Raw genomic sequence first — 16,714 nt, 5'->3', positions numbered from 1 at the left:
CTCTGTCTCTTGCCTTTGAGTAACTGAGAACAATTTAATTCACACACTCCTAGAATTCTGTGGAAAACTCAAATCATTCCTGAGCCCATCAGCATCCAGAAAATGCAAACTCATTATTACTATTAGCCTCAGAAAACATCATTATGAAGAAAAGTCTGGGTGAAAACCTCAATGTTATAAGTTATGTTGGGGTTATACAAAGTGTAAACTTATCTACACCAGAGATTTTTTCCTTTGGCACAGAGCAGATCAGCAGAGCCCTCTTGGCCACCCACTCCCGCATTTCTCGGAAGTACCTAGAAGTCGAATGACATTTGGGTGGCTAAAGTCTTTCATGCACGCTGCCTCACTGAGAAACTCCTCGATCTCCCGCTGCGAAAAGTTGTCCACTAAAGGAGAAAATAGGAAAGGTTAAGTATGGATAATTTACTCAATTAAGGGGAGTGGGTGGGCAACAGCAGTTCTGTTCTCTAAAACCCAGGTCAGGAAGAGATGAAACTATAGAGACAGGAAACAGATGAGTGGTTGTCAGGGGCTAGTAGGGCTAGGGGAGATAAGAGGGGGACAAACAGGCAAAGCACAGGGGACTTTTGGGGCCAAGAAATAATTCTGTATGATACTGTAATGATGGATGCATGACACTACACATTTGTCAAAACCCACAGAGCTGTATAACACCAAGAGTGAACCCTAATGTAAAATATGGACTCTGGTTAATAATAATGTATCAGTATGGGTTCATCAATTGCAAAAAATGCAGCTCACTAATAAAAGACATTAATAATAGGAGAAATTATGTGTGTCAGGAGGGGACCTATGGGCATTCTCTGTACTTTCTGCCCAATTTTTCTGCAAACCTGAAACTGCTCTACAAAGTTAAAGTCTAACGGTAAAGAAAAAAAATTCCAAAAAAAAAAACCCCAAAACCAAAACAAAGAACAATTCTAACTGATCTGTTGCAATTATATTTGCTTTTTTTAAAAAAAGAAAGAACCCCACACCTCTCTGTTTCTATTGTTGTATGTCCTGCAAGTCTGGTTGCTCAACCACGCCTTGTGAGTTGGATGCATTTTCATACCAAATTTTTTTAATTAAACTGGCTTAAGAGAGAGACATTTAAAATTCTGTATTATGCTAAGTCAAACAAGCCTGTCACAAAAGGATGAATACTCTATGATTCCACTTACATGAAGTACCTGGAGAGTCAAAATCAGAGACAGAAAATAGAATAGTGCTTGCCAGGGCTGGGGAGAAAGGGTAGTGGGGAGTCATTGTTCGGTAGGTGTAGAGGTTCAGTTTTGCAAGATGAAAAGTCTTGGGGCTGGGCGCAGTGGCTCATGCCTGTAATCCCAGCACTTTGGGAGGCTGAGGTGGGTGGATCACGAGGTCAGGAGATCGAGACCATCCTGGCTAACAAGGTGAAATCCTGTCTCTACTAAAAATACAAAAAATTAGGCGGGCGTGGTGGCGGGCGCCTGTAGTTCCAGCTACTTGTGAGGCTGAGGCAAGAGAATGGCCTGAACCCGGGAGGCGGAGCTTGCAGTGAGCTGAGATCGTGCTACCGCACTCCAGCCTGGGCGACAGAGCAAGACTCCGTCTCAAAGAAAAAAAGAAAAGAAAAGTTTTGGAGATGGATGGTAGTGATGGTTGTATAGCATTATGAATATGGTTCTTAATACCACTGAATTGTACACTTAAAATGGTTAAAATGGTAAATTTTATATTATGTATATGTTGCCACAATTAAAAACAAACAAATAAAACAAAAAGTCTGGCTTGCCTTAGGGAATTTGCGTTAACAGGGTAAAACTACTGATTAAAATCATGCATGAGGGCATCTAATGCAGTGTCTATACCATCCTATTGGCTTAATATATATTAATCTTCTTTCTACTGAAGGAAATTTAGAAAAATTTAAAAACTTTTCTAATTAAAAGAAAATCTATACATCTGCAAAAATTTGCCCTCACCTATTCCTTTTGCTGCAAACAACCAGGTGGGGGAATACAGGGGTAGGGCTCTGCCTGCAGACTATTCCCCAGGGGTCCAACCTGCAGGTAAATGTAGCTGAGCCTGGGGATTTTGAAGCTAGAGATTATACTCTCAATCTTTGACAATTAGCAGGGGTGTAATCCCTATGCAATTTACCCTAATGAAATTAAATAGCTGCAGAGTCAAGCCAGAGAAAAATTGGGTTCCAGGCCCAGCTCCTCCCACCAGGCCTCCTAATATACCTGCCTTATATCCCTAATAGGAATTATGGAAGGACTCCCCACAGATGCACTGTGAGGCTCAGATAAAATCATACAAGAGGCAGGAACGGTGCAGAATATGGCTCAGTGCTTGGTTCAGCTCCAGTGAGTATTCTAACTTCAGGGTGTTTTAGTTTCTGGGGGCTAGTTCCTGAACCTCCTTTTTAGTTATGTTCATTTTCTCTTCCTGTTGTCCTGATGAAATACAGGAATAACTGCAATGTCCTTTGGCTAACAGTGAGTATTACATAAATATTAGTCATTATGGTCTACTTAAAAAGAAAAAGTACCGGTTCATGTGACTTGTTGGTTATTGTGGTTCCTTTTTATAGCTGAATTAAGCTTCAGCCTCCAGGCCAGGCGTGGTAGCTCACGGCTGTAATCCCAGCACTTTGGGAGGCCGAGGTGGGCAGATTACTTGAGGCCAAGAGTTCAAGACCAGCCTGGCCAACATGGTGAAACCCCATCACTACAAAAAAATACAAAAATTAGCCAGGCATGGTGGTGCATGCTTGTAATCCCAGCTACTCAGGAGGCTGAGGCAGAAGAATTGCTCAAACCCAGAGGCAGAGGTTGCAGTGAGCCGAGTTCATGCCACTGCACTCCAGCCTAGGCAACAGAGCAATACTCTGTCTCAAAAAGAAAAAAATAAATAAACTTCAGCCTTTTCATTTAAGAGTCTCAGTACATGCTTATAATCTAACTTATGCTTTAATGTCCAGTAAATAGTGGATTTAAATTTTAGGAAGAATCCAATTTTACTTTATTCCCTGATCAAAAATAGTATTGAATAGGTACAAGGGGTTAATAAGGAAGCAACATCAAGAATATTGACAAACTGAGCACCAAATAATCTCCATCCATGATTCATGATGAAGACTGGGTGAAATGCCACGTGACCACGACCTATTTTCTAAGTTCCCCAGTGATAGGCCATGCCCAGCCAGACACCTATAGAATCGAACTTATACAGCTGTGTGGCCCCAGCTCCAGAAATGCACTTCCTGGAAGAAGGACATGGAGAGGAAATGCTGCCTTGCTCTGCCAGTGAAATCTGGTCATCTTATGGTAATGAAGAAGCCCAGCACAACCTGCCCCCTTTCTAGCTATTTCAATTAGACAAGTCAGCAAGTCACTATAGTTTCCTTAACTATATAGATTTTAAGCTGGGTGAGGTGGCTCATGCCTGTAATCCCAGAACTTTGGGAGGCCAAGGCAGGTGGATCATTTGAGGTCAGGAGTTCGAAACCAGCCTGGCCAACATGGAGAAACCCCATCTTCTCTACTAAAAATTCAAAAATTTAGCCAGGCGTGTTGGTGGGTGCCTGTAATCCCAGCTACTCAGGAGACTGAGGTGGGAGAATCACCTGAACCCAGGAGGTGCAGGCTGCAGTGAGCCAAGATGGTGCCACTGCACGCCAGCCTGTGTGACACAGTGAGACTCCATCTCAATTAAAAAAAAAAAAAAAAAGTATTTGAGAGGGCCCAGACTGCATAGATTTTAGAGTGTCCTAACTGGCATCTACCACTATTTTTGTCAACACTGTAATTTGTTCTGCTCCACACTGACATCAAAGTGAACTTTCTGGAATTTAACCTGCTCTATTCTTCATTTGGTTAATACTCTTTTTTTTTTTGAGACGGAGTCTCACTCTGTCACCCAGGCTGGAATGCAGTGGTGTGATCTCGGCTCAATGCAACCTCCGCCTCCCGAGTTCAAGTGATTCTCCTGCCTCAGTCACCTGGGATTACAGGTGTGTGTCACCACGCCCGGCTAATTTTTGTATTTTTAGTGGAGACGGGGTTTCACCAAGTTGGTCAGGCTGGTCTCAAACTCCTGACCTTGTGATCTGACCGCCTCAGCCTCCCAAAGTGCTGGGATTACAGGCGTGAGCCACCGTGCCCAGCTGGTTAAGACTCTTAATAGCGCTCTACTCCTTGCAGGATAAAGCAGGTTCTTGGCTATGACTTACAAGACCCTCCCTGCCCCACTGCTGGCTCTCTTCCCAGCTTGCTTGGAAGTTCTAGCTTATGATAGCAACTCTTCATATGCCTTGACCAAATATTTCTCCTCTTTCTGGGGAACTTACTTGCCAGGCAGCCCACAGCTTCCTCAGGGCCATGCAATCATCCTCAAATGAGGAAGTGGCCCCACCACACTAGACAGGCCGGCCAGAACAACCCCTGGGGTCAGATGTTGCTATTAGATCACCCCTGCCTCAGCAATTGATGCTCTACTTCGGAGTTGTTAGCTCTACTAGATGAGAGTGAGAGACAGAGAGACAGTGAGAGAACGAGAGAGAGCAAGACAGACAGTATGTATGCATAGGCATGCAGGAGTTAGTAAAAATAAAAAATGTTATTGCCTTGAGTATAAAGAATATGTAATGCATGCATGAAGAGCTCATTAAAGTAAGTCCCCCTTGGTGACCAGTGTTCCACATTGCCTTCTGGCCCACTGGCAACTGAGATTGTGACATATGGCCTCATGGAGCACCCAATACTGAAGCAACTGCCCACCCTAGAAGAATGGGATTCATCACTGGTAACTCACACTTCATGGTCTTCACTGCCACTTTCAGAGAGGTCCCATCTTCCTGCTTAAGATTTCCTTCCATTACAGACCCAAACTCTCCTGTGAAGTGAAAGAACACCTGTATAGACACTGTGCAAACTCTTCCCTGACCACAGAAATGCTACAGTGCCAGAGCTGCTGGTTTCATGTGGTATGAGAGCAACTCACCCACGGGCAGCCAGGCAGAGCCTGCCCAGGCCACCCACATCGCAAACCAGGGTGATGCGCCACGCTCTAGTCTCCTGCTTGTCACGAGCTTGGGTGGCTTGGGCCTACCTTTGCTCATCACTTTATTAAGCATTATAACCAATCCAAGACACTTAGAAGAGAACATGAAAAATATTATTGAAGTTTTTAAAGCACAAACTTTTAATACCATTATCATTCATCCTAAGAACAACTTAACAAGTTAAATACGTATTTTCATTTTTGTTCCTAATTAGAAAGGTGCCAAGAACAATGAACTTAAGAACTAGAGGAATAAACTTAAAGTACATAGGAAACTAATCAATGAATTACATGCTTTTCAATGAAGAAAGAAAATTAATATTTTTCAAGGACCTGTATGTGCTAGGCATTGAAGAGAATCTTTTCATTTGCCAGATCTGAGTTTCAAAAATCAATAGTCTATCATTTTAAATAATAAAATATAACTATCCATAGTATAACTCAGAGTCCTGAGATGCTATTTTATTTAATAAATATATGTTAAAGAATTATTCTAAACTGCTACCTTCTTATCCCACATTTTAAAAGAATTACTTTAAATTGCTTACCTTCACCCAGAATTTTTCCAAGAATTAGAAGATTCCTGTCAATCACAACATCTTCTAGTTTATTTTGTAGTTCTTCACTGACTCCCAAGCTATGTACTGAAAAAGGAGTAACATAGTATGTACAAAAATTGTCAGCGTGTTTTCTTTCACTTGATAATTAAAATGAAATAAAGTCCTGTATAATAAAACATTCCTTATTTATTTATTTATTGAGCCAGAGTCTAGCTCTGTTGCCCAGGCTGGAGTGCAATGGCGCAACCTTGGCTCACTGCAACCTCTGCCTCCTGGGTTCAAGCGATTCTTGTGCCTCAGCCTCCCAAGTAGCTGGGACTGCAGGCACGCACCACCACACCCAGCTAATTTATGTATTTTCAGTAGAGATGGGTTTTATCATCTGGGCCAGGCTGGTCTCGAACTCCTGACCTCAAGTGATCTACCCACCTTGGCCTCCCAAAGTGCTGGGATTACAGGTGTGGACCACCATAGCCGGCCCCTTTTTTCATTTTGTATCTATTATTTCTCTCCCCAAAATGCCAGTAATAAAATTTCATACTTTAGAATGATTAAACTAAGTATAATGAATCCTTCAGGGCAAGGTTAATTCTGAAGAATTACAAAAATCAGAACCACATTTCTCTTTCTGCTGTGTGGTAGCAGCAGCTGGTAATCAGATTCATGTAGGGGCGGTTTGCCTTTGACTTAAAGGGGTAAGGAAGATAAGTCAATAGGTACTTTCTGGTGAATTCTTTACTATTAATATTACACCCCTGACTACAGTATACAAAAGAACCACACGTCCCCTACCCTCCCATGCCATGGATGGAGTCTCACAAACCACAGGAAACATCTAGAGAATAAGCTCTTATTTTACATACTGTATATGAAACCTATTATAACAGCATAGCAAGGGCTAAATTGAGCACTTTGAGGAACTGGAGAAAAAGATTTTTCTATAATAAAATATATAATATAGTAAGGTATATAATAGATGAGTCGTGTTGGCAACAAGAGAAATTAACCAGAAGGAGACCAGTTCAACAACTCTTGGCAAATGATTCAGTCTGGACCACAGTTAAGGCATGAACAAACTCTTGAAAGATCAAAAAAATGTGGATAATTAGGACACATTAGTTCTCAGAGAAAAAACTTTATCCAGTGGTTCTCCAATAAAGGAAAGAAAGTGGTCTAAATGACAAATTTTAAAATTTTAAATTAAAAAAAAAATTGAGGATATCTAAAAGTCAAAACTTACAGACTAGAAAGGTAAAGAAATTAATAATATTCTACACCAAGCAAGTTTCTATTTCATAGCAACCTGTATTCTGTCATTCTTATGTATTTTCTTTATTGGGGGCAAACATCCAGAAGCATGAATTTGTTAATATTTGCATGTCCTTTCTATACTTTTTCTGAAATTATTCAGGAACACTAGTGTCTGTTTATTTCCGCTGTTTAAACCAGAAGCCCCCACTCTCTGATTCAGCAAAGCTCAAACCATAATTACTATAAAGCATGTTGGCAAATCATCCTCGGAGTTGGTTGCCAGGAAAACAGGAAACGAGGCTTGAGATTATGTTCGCTAGTTAGAAGTTTTCTTTAAATCCCTGACCTCTACCCATCTTCTGTCACCCTAGAAGGTTCCTCTTTTCTGCCACATTTCATGACATTATGAGTCCTTTTAACCCCAGGTCAAGCTCCTGATTGCAGTAAATTAGCCCGCAGAGCTGTGCATGGCAATGTCTGACTATCTACTTGCTGCTTTTAAAGACATTTTGTACATTAAAAATATCCATTCTTCTTCGACATCTTTGGCTTTTGTTAGAAATCTGTCTATTGATCCTTCTTTGTTCTCAACTATTTTAACTTTTGCCAAAAAGGGAAATGAAAGTCAACTTACAGGTAAGTTCAATGGCTCGCCGACAGAAGGATTTCTTTGCTATATAATTCACCACTAATTCAGAATCCTCCTCTGTGAATGCATTCCTGGGTGAATGAAAACAAAGATACTTCACTATAAAAACAGGGCTACTGGGGCAGGCACTGATTCCACAAGGATGCTACAGAGCTTCCGCTTTTCAATGGGCTCTTCTACAACAAAAGCTTTCCCCCTAGAAGAAACGTGTTTCTTTCCTTTGATTTATTTTAGACTTACTTGGCAATATTGAAACTACTCTAGCCAGGTACCGCCAAGAACAGAGAATAACAGATAAGCTCCCAGTGGCCAAAGCTGTAACAGTCTGAGCAAGAAACTAAAGTAATACTAGACTATGAGTACAAAATGAATATCCATGAGTCTATACGTATGAAAATATGATTGAATGAATGAATGGAAGAAAAGACACCAATCTCCTGTGGTGAAGAATTCCAAATATTTTATGTAGCTAGTAAGGGGTGGAGGGAGTTAAACCCTCATGCTGTCAGTATGGGCTATGCATAGTGACTTGCTTCCAAAGAACAGTAGGGAAAGGGAGAAAAGTAACTTCATGGTAGAGAAACCCAGCAAATACTACTTCAGCCAGGTGATCAATGTCAACATCAACAGTGATAAATCATGTTAATATGCACCCTTGATAAGAAGTGATGACAATGGCATTTTAATTCTGTGCTCCTCCTCTCAATCACCCATAACCCCTGCTCATTATCAGCAAAACATCGAACACATTGCAATAGAGGGGCATCCTACAAAACACCCGACTAACACTTCTGAAAACTGGCAAGATCATCAAAGACAAGGAAGGTCTAAGAAATGGCCACAGCCAAGAGGAGCCTAAGGAGATGTGACGACTGACTGTAAAATGTGGCATCCTGGAAGGGATCCCAGAACACTAAAGGGACATTAGGTGAAAATTAAGGAAATCTCAAGAAAGTAGAGATGTTAGTTAATGACAATGGATCAGTATTGGCTCATTAACTGTAACAAATGTATTGTACTAATTGTCAGGACCCTGAGCCCAAGCTAAGCCATCATATCCCCTGTGACCTGCACGTATACACCCAGATGGCCTGAAGCAACCGAAGATCCACAAAAGAAGTGAAAATAGCCAGTTCCTGCCTTACCTGATGACATTCCACCATTGTGATTTGTTCCTGCCCCACCCTAACTGATCAATTGACTTTGTGACAATACACCCTCCCTGCCCTTGGGATAATGTACTTTGTGGTATTCCCCCACCCTTGCGAATGTACTTTGAATGATACACCCTCCCTACCCTTGAGAAGGTACTTTGTAATATTCTCCCGGGCCCTTAAGAAGGTACTTTGTAATATTCTCCCCACCCTTGAGAATGTACTTTGCAAGATCCACCCCCTGCCTACAAAAAATTGGTCCTCCAGTGGATATTGGATATTGGATAACTCCACTGCCTATCCCAAACCTATAAGAACTAATGATAATTCCACCATCCTTTGCTGACTCCTTTTTCGGACTCAGCCCACCTGCACCCGGGTGATTAAAAAGCTTTACTGCTCACACAAAACCTGTTGGTGGTCTCTTCACATGGACACGTGTGACACTAATAATGTAAGCTGTTAATAATAGGGAAAACTAGGTATGGAGCATATGAGAAATCTCTGTACTATCTTCTCAATGTTTCTGTAAAATTAAAACTGTTCTAAAAAATAAGGCTGGGATTCATGCCTGTAATCCCAGCACTTTGGGAAGCTGAGGCAGGAGGATCACTTGAGCCCAGGAGTTCAAGACCAGCAAGGGAAACAAAGTGAGATGCCTCATCTCTATAAAAAGTAAGAAAATTAGCCAGACATGGTGGTATGTGACTGTGGTCCCAGCTAATCAGGAGGCTGAGATGGGAGGATCACTTGGGTTCTGGAGGACAAGGCTGCAGTGAGCCATGAATGCACCACTGCACTCCAGCCTGGATGACAGAGCAAGATCCTGTCTCAAAAAAATAAATTAATTTTAAAAATAAAAAATGAAGTCTATTTTAATAATCCATTTAGTCACTGTTTTAGACTAATTGGTGGGAAAGTATTATGAATTAGAAAGTCTCGATTACAGATTTAATCTCAAGTTACCTTAGGTACATAGATTATTTTAAAGAGATAACACAATTTTGAAAAAAATACTGATGTACACAAAGCAAAGCACTTGGAAAGACATATGCCAAAATAGCAACCAACACCATCTATGGGCCTGAAATGGGCCTTTCTCCTTTTGACTATTCAATATAATCTGATTTTTTAAAAAATATAATGTTACTTTTATAAGTAAAAATAAAAGTATTTTCATTTAAAAATGAGCTGGAAAGTGGTTTTACAAAAGGAACAAACGAATAGATCTTGTAGTGAGGATCCCTGGGAACTGACTTCGGCATAGATAAAAATAACCTGTTACAAGTCTTTCATTTGTTTTAAGCTTCTGCTGAGTTTAATGGTTCCTGGAAATAGTTTTATTTCTAAATATTTGAAATAGTATTGTAATCTTGTTAATATATTTGCTGTACTCAGCAGCCCCACTTTTTGGTAATGTGGCATGTGCTGCTCCTTCTGGCTGGAATGCTCTTCTTCTCTCTCATCTAATGAATACCTGCTCTTTCTTCAGATCTTAGCTCTGGTGTCAGCCACTTCTGCACAAAGGCCTTCCCTGACTTTCTTAATGCAGCCAAATTTTTCTGACACATTTTTACCCCTTTATATAGAATGTATTACAGTTGCCATTTTTAATCTATTTTGTGACTGCTTGACTACTGCCTGACTCCCCATGAACTGTGAACCCCATGAGGGCAGGATTTTGTTCACCACTGTATTCCAGGCTACCGCAGTGCCCAGTGTCTAGGAGGCCTTTAATACATATTAATGAGCTACTCTTGCAGCTTCTGCAGAGGTTCTCTGTACTTGTTTTATGATGAACCCACATGTCACACCAAGATCCTGGGATGTATTTTAGTCAATTATATGTTCAAGATTTAGATCAGATTTTGTCCACTTCTTTAAAATAGTCATTCTTAGAATTCACATACTAAGGTATAACAATTGTAAGAATAGGCTTATAAAGACTAAAGTAACTGACCCCTAAGACTGGGATGAACACAAATAAAGGGTAGCCTGGCTGCCAATCTTAATTAAGCCCTTCCCACGCCTATGGCAAGTCTTAGAGTGAGTGGGATGTTCTAGTAGCATTCTGAAGGTGGAGCAATGAAAGAGGGAGGCTCAGCCCCCTCCAAAGTATAACCATACACCACTCACTCATTCTGTCCCACTCCAACCTGCCAACAACCCTCCTGGGTTCAAGCAATTCCTGTGCCTCAGCCTCTAAAGTAGCTGGGATTATAGGCGTGTGCCATCATGCCCAGCTAATTTTTGTATTTTCTGTAGAGACGACATTTTGCCATGGTGGCCAGGCTGGTCTCAAACTCCTGACCTCAAGTGATCCGCCTGCCTTGGCCTCCCAAAGTGCTGGGATTACAGGTGTGAGCCACCGCACTCGGCCTATTTTTAAGGCTTCTAATAAAAGTCCTCACTTAACAGCAACCCAGTTTGAGTAGCAAAGGCCTACTGATACTCTTCTCTGTAAAGGAACCCTTTTCAGGGCTGGCTTTTGCTGGCAGCTGCTTCTGTAGACCACGGCGTAAGTCAGGAAGCTGCCTGAGCCCAGGGTATGCATAAGGCAGGGCAGCCATCTGGGAGCAATGTAAGCAGCTAGCCCAACAGGAAAGGCATAATCACTTGGTATAACAACCTTGTCAATACCAGTGGGCAAACATTTTTAGCTGGGAGACTTACCCAAACTTTGTCTCCTGGACTCTTTTTCTGATGGCCAAGGAGATGTATAAAACCAACCCAATCAAAATAAATCCACAAAAGCAGCCAAAGATGATAAGCACAGGATCTGCGTTGCCAGGCGCCGGAGTTGAAGAGGGGGCATAATCTACCCAACCTGGTGAAATACCAATAGATCAGTCATGGGTTTGAAATATATGAGAAACACTGGCTTGTAACAGGGAAGAACAAATAGTCAAAGCTTTCAGAACTCAGTTAAATCTTTTATAATCTACAAATATAGGCAGGTCTCACTTTGTGTAAGCTGAGACCATGCGAAGAGATCTTAATAATTGATGGGAAACTAGCTTGATTTACTCATTCCACAACATATACATAGATCAAAATGTCACATTGTACTCCATAGGTATATACAATTTTTCAATTATTAATTAAAAATAGTAATTTTAAAATCAATGAGAAAACTCACGTCGTTATACATGTACAAGAAAATAACAAAATTACAACTAATATTTACTTCTACTGTAGTTTAAAATGTTAGAAACATGAAAAATTAAAGTGTCATTTCTTTGTAAAAAAAAGATCGAGAGTAGGTTAAATAGTTTGCCTTCTAGTCATGTAACTTATGATACAGAGAAAATATAGTTTCTCTGTTTTGAAGAATTGTCACATTCCTTTCTAAGTTTGGATCGACTGCTAATGTTTTAGCTTTTGTTCTTTCAATGTTGTAAAATATCTCCCAGTATTCCTTCAATGTTGTTTTTTGACAGTGTCGCTTTCTCTGGGACATTTTCAACCTTTTTGTCACAACCTCTTGATGTATGTGCATAAGTTCACCTTCACTAAGGACCGCTGGTTCACATCTAAAGTTTATCAGCGGCGGCAGTTATCAACTTCCCACAGTCTTGCATTCAATTCAAATTTTACGTTGAACACTATCACTTTGCATTTCTTTACTGCACTTTTACCTTTGTTCACCAACTCCCTCTTTCAATTACCCATTTTTGTAAAATGTCATGTGGGTTTGTCCCTGGGAGACAAGGAGGCAACACAGCCACATGTCTCCGCAAGGTGGGCACAAAAAGAATGACAAAGGCGCAGTGACCAATCACAACAGACTTTGAAAGAAATGATGCCATTGGTCATGATAGGATGTGCATCTGTTATTTCTACGATGGTTGGTGGCCTGAAGAGCCAGCAGCCCGAGTTTATGCTTTATGTCATTATGGTTAATATAGAATGGTAACTAAAATTTGAACTATATTTTTGGGGAATGGGTGTTATTTAACTGTGGTAATTGAAATTTGTGCATACTGGAGCCCTGCAAGGTAGGGACTGCCTGCATAGCAAACATGGCTTCCCCACGTTGGCCAGGTTGGTCTGGGACTCCTGACCTCAAGTGATCCAACCGCCTCGGCCTCCGAAAGTGCCGGGATTATAGGCATGAGCCACTGCGCCCAGCCTAAACTCCGATTTTTTTAAGCTGTCCCTTTAGAATCAGAATCTCATTGTCTTTGTTCTTGTTTTGTTTTGTTTTGGAGATGGGGGTCTCACTCTGTCACCCAGCCAGGAGTACAATGGTGTGATCTTGGCTCACTGCAACCTCCACCTCCTGGGCTCAAGCTATCCTCCCAAGTAGCTAGGACCACAGGCGCATGCCACCACACCCTGCTAATTTTTGTTGTTGTCGTTATTTTAGATAGAGATGGGGTTTCACCATGTTGGCTAGGCTGGTCTTGAACTCCTGAGTTCAAGTGATCTGCCTGCCTTGGCCTCCCAAAGTGTTGGAATTACAGGCGTGAGTCACCGCGTCCAGCCAGAATCTCAGGGTCGTTGAATTTCTACCAGGTAGACACATCTTGCCTCCCCATCACCAGTTACTAATGTTTCCCAGAAACTGTGCCTATGTGCTGCAGGAATGTAATATGGTTCCATTTCAGCACCAAAAGGGACAGCAAGTTTCAGGGTCACTGGGAACAGACAGGTGGGAACTCAATCATTTGCTCACAAGTTCTGTCTGCTATTGGGTACAAAGGTCATGTTTGGCAAAAACTTAATGTATAAGCACACTGATCTAGATGCCTATGCATGGACTTTATGACAGCCGTTTAACATTAAACAACCTAGGGCAGGTGAGAGTCAAACAAAGGTGGCTCCATTGGGTTATGGAGTGAGCACAGCACTTGGTTCACTTGGGGTACCACAGTGGCACCGTGCCAAAGGACATTCCAGCAACATGCAAAAGCCAACACGCATGGCTGGGCATTTAGCTCCGTGGGCCCAGGGCAGTCTGAGGATGGCTTCCATAGGAAATATTTCATGTTCCGTGCAGACCAAAGCACAAAGCATGTTACCCAAGGCTTGAATGGGTAAAAACATGGCAAAGCAGTACTGTTTCAAACACAGCAAAACAAGCAACAGCAAATAAACTGTCCCAATTGTAGACAGCTAAGGATTAGCTATATTGCCTGTCTAAAATTCAGTCATGTACAGTATACATCATTGCAACTAAGTTCAATAAGTAAAGCCAAAGTTGGCATCTGAAAAGACTAATCTTCCAAGTAAGTTATTACCATTAATAGTAACTATAAGGAGGGACCTATGGGTATTAGCAGTTCTGTAAAGCATGTTATCATATCATATCTTTATCATTCGAAAAATTATTTTTATTCTTATTTTTCCCTTCTTTTTTTTTTTTCTTTTTTTGAGACAGGGTCTCACTCTGTTACCTAGCTAGAGTACAGTGGTGTGATCATAACTCACTGCAATCTCTGCCTCCTGGGTTCAAGCACTTCTCCCACCTCAGCCTCCCAAGTAGCTGGGACAACAGGCATGATCCACCATGCCCAGCAAATTTTAAAAAAATATATATTTTTTGTAGAGACAGGGTCTTACTATGTTGCCCATTGACCAGGTTGGTCTCAAACTCCTCCTGCTTTTGCCTCCTCAAGTGTTGAGATAAGCCCAGCCTTATTTTTCATTCTTTAATCAGCCATCCATCCCCCAGGTTACTTTCTGGCAATCTGTGCACTGCCTGGACCATCACATTCTATCAGCCCTTACTGGGTATAGCTCTCACCGTGTGCAGGGATAAATATTTTCACTGGATCACTGAAGGGCCCAACTCCCCCTTTGGTGACGGCTGCAATCCTCACTGTGCACGTAGCATTGTGGACTTGAACAGAGATCCGAGCTCGGCTGCCATTCTGGCCAACTTCCTCCAAGAGCTCTTTCTGGAGACAGAGAGGAAAAGAGGAAATGAAAACACTGAGGTCTGGGCAAACTGCAGGCGCATCTACAGTTCCTTCTGAGGGAAGCCATCCTGCCCACGTCTGAGGCCAGAAGCCACACTTCCACAGCATTCCTTCCTCACTCAGGCCATGGCCAATGGAACCAAAAGTCAGGTAGGAACAGGATGCAACATCAAGTTTTGGGGGGCGTTGGCAAGCTAGGGCCATGAGGGCATGGCACTTAGAGTGGTCCTAAAGAAGCTTCTGGAAGAGAGGGAGCACGTAGCAGATGCACCCAGACGGCAGAGCAAGCCTGACTCCTCAAGCCCTCGATCCTCAGAACCACCCACAGCACAATACGCCAGTCACACTGTCCCTTGACATTGTCCACCTGCCACCTGTCCTTGAACCAGCACGAGTGGGCTCCTGTTCCTTGAAATTATTAGAATTTTGACTAAAATCTACCTGGAAGAGGGCACTGACACTTTTTTTTTCTTTCAGTGTGACAAATTTACAACTTGCTCAATTTTCAAAACTCTAGTTTTACTTTTATTTGTATGTTATTTTAAAGTCACTGTCATTCAAATAAAGAGAAAAAAATAACCAGAACTAAGGGTTTATACAACACCTTCCTCCCCTTTTCCAAATCTCTGTAATCATAATGTTCTCTGGCGTAGGAAACTAATTTTGTGTTTGGGCCGGCTTTTCAAATGGAAATTGTAGGGGTTGTGAAAGCTGAAATGAAGTTCTAGGAACATGTCTTTATCTCTGAATTTTGGAAATTTGATTTCAGAGACAGAAAGAGATCTCAGGTCATGCAGGTCACAGATGTCACAGGTCACAGATGTCACAGGTCATCAATGAACAGCAAAGGCAGTGCTATTGGTAACTTTATTTCCTGGTCACTCAATCTCAGGCCAGTCACTTTCCTAGCAATGGTGAAGGATAGAACCATCTCAACCCTTAAGGAGAGAGCAGTCCATCATTCATGACCAAGGGGGCACCTGCGTTGGCCATCCAGAGACTGTTTCTAAATTTAAACAGGCAGTGGACATCATGACCCAGAAATGCCCCCTGCAGAAAAAAACAAGTGGTTTTCTCTGCTCCCACACCACAAGAGTCAACACAGAAGGCTTCTGTGACCTCTGGTCACCAAGAAGTGTATGAGAATTTTTCCCTACCAAAAACCAATCAGTCAATTCCACAGCAGACACCAGCTGGGCATTCTCCAACCCAGTTCAATTCCAACACTATCATCTGGAGATAGTGTCAGATCCCACAGGGTGAGGGCTCAGCCCCCAAGAGTCCCCCGAGTTTCAGGCACAAATCACAAGCCCCAGGTAGTTTGACCTGTACTTCTGACTGGCTGGCTATATAAATCAGGGACCCCATGACCCCCTCCTTGAGTTTGTTTAATTTGCTAGAGTGGCTCACAGAACTTAGGAAAAGACATTCACTGGTTTATTATTTTTTTCTTTTTTCTTTCTTTTTTTTTTTTTTTTTGAGACGGAGTCTTGCTCTGTCACCCAGGCTGGAGTGCAGTAGCGCTATCTCAGCTCACTGCAACCTCCACCTCCCAGGTTCAAGCAATTCTCCTTCCTCAGCCTCCTGAGTAGCTGGGACTACAGGTGCACACCACCACACCAAGCTAATTTTTGTATTTTCAGTAGAGACGGAGTTTCACCATGTTGGCCATGATGGTCTTGATCTCTTGACCTGGTGATCCACCTGCCTCAGCCTCCCAAAGTGCTGGGATTACAGGCGTGACCCACCATGCCTGGTCACTGGTTTATTATTAAGGATATTGCAGAAGATATAGATGAAGAGCTATACAGGGCAACGCACATGGGAAGGGGTGCAGAGCTTTCATGCCCGCCCTGGGTGCACCACCCTCTGGAAACCTCCATGTATTCCACTACCTGGAAGCTCTCTGAACCCCATCCTCATGGGCCTTTCATGGAGGCTCCATTGGATAGGCGTGATTGACAACCATGTAGAATTGTGATTGGACAAAAAAGGCATGATCTAGTACTATTAGACTGAGCAAGGAAACCCAACAAGACCTATCTGTTCAGATTCTTCTTGGCCTCTCTGTGCGTGGTTCCTTCCTCCAGGGAATGGAAACAGGACTCCTTCCGAAATGTG

The 16,714-nt window shown here is 42.1% G+C and overlaps 1 protein-coding gene across 2 annotated transcripts in view; it reads right to left on the bottom strand.

The window, feature by feature from the left end:
• MERTK (MER proto-oncogene, tyrosine kinase) overlaps positions 1-16,714 on the bottom strand; it is a 133,567-nt gene that overhangs the window by 22,854 nt on the left and 93,999 nt on the right. For both annotated transcript variants that reach the window (XM_031008269.3, XM_055378291.2), the window contains exons 9-14: positions 14,419-14,572; positions 11,343-11,496; positions 7,501-7,586; positions 5,604-5,699; positions 4,807-4,887; positions 297-389 (exon numbers count right to left, since the gene is read on the bottom strand). In XM_031008269.3, the coding sequence (XP_030864129.1) occupies positions 297-389; positions 4,807-4,887; positions 5,604-5,699; positions 7,501-7,586; positions 11,343-11,496; positions 14,419-14,572 (664 nt within the window). The remainder of the gene's footprint in view (positions 1-296; positions 390-4,806; positions 4,888-5,603; positions 5,700-7,500; positions 7,587-11,342; positions 11,497-14,418; positions 14,573-16,714) is intronic.

Source organism: Gorilla gorilla, chromosome 12 (genome assembly GCF_029281585.2).
Source record: "Gorilla gorilla gorilla isolate KB3781 chromosome 12, NHGRI_mGorGor1-v2.1_pri, whole genome shotgun sequence".
Classification (NCBI taxonomy): domain Eukaryota; kingdom Metazoa; phylum Chordata; class Mammalia; order Primates; family Hominidae; genus Gorilla; species Gorilla gorilla.
Note: the sequence above shows the minus strand (reverse complement) of the source record. Positions and strands in the feature narration are given on the sequence as shown.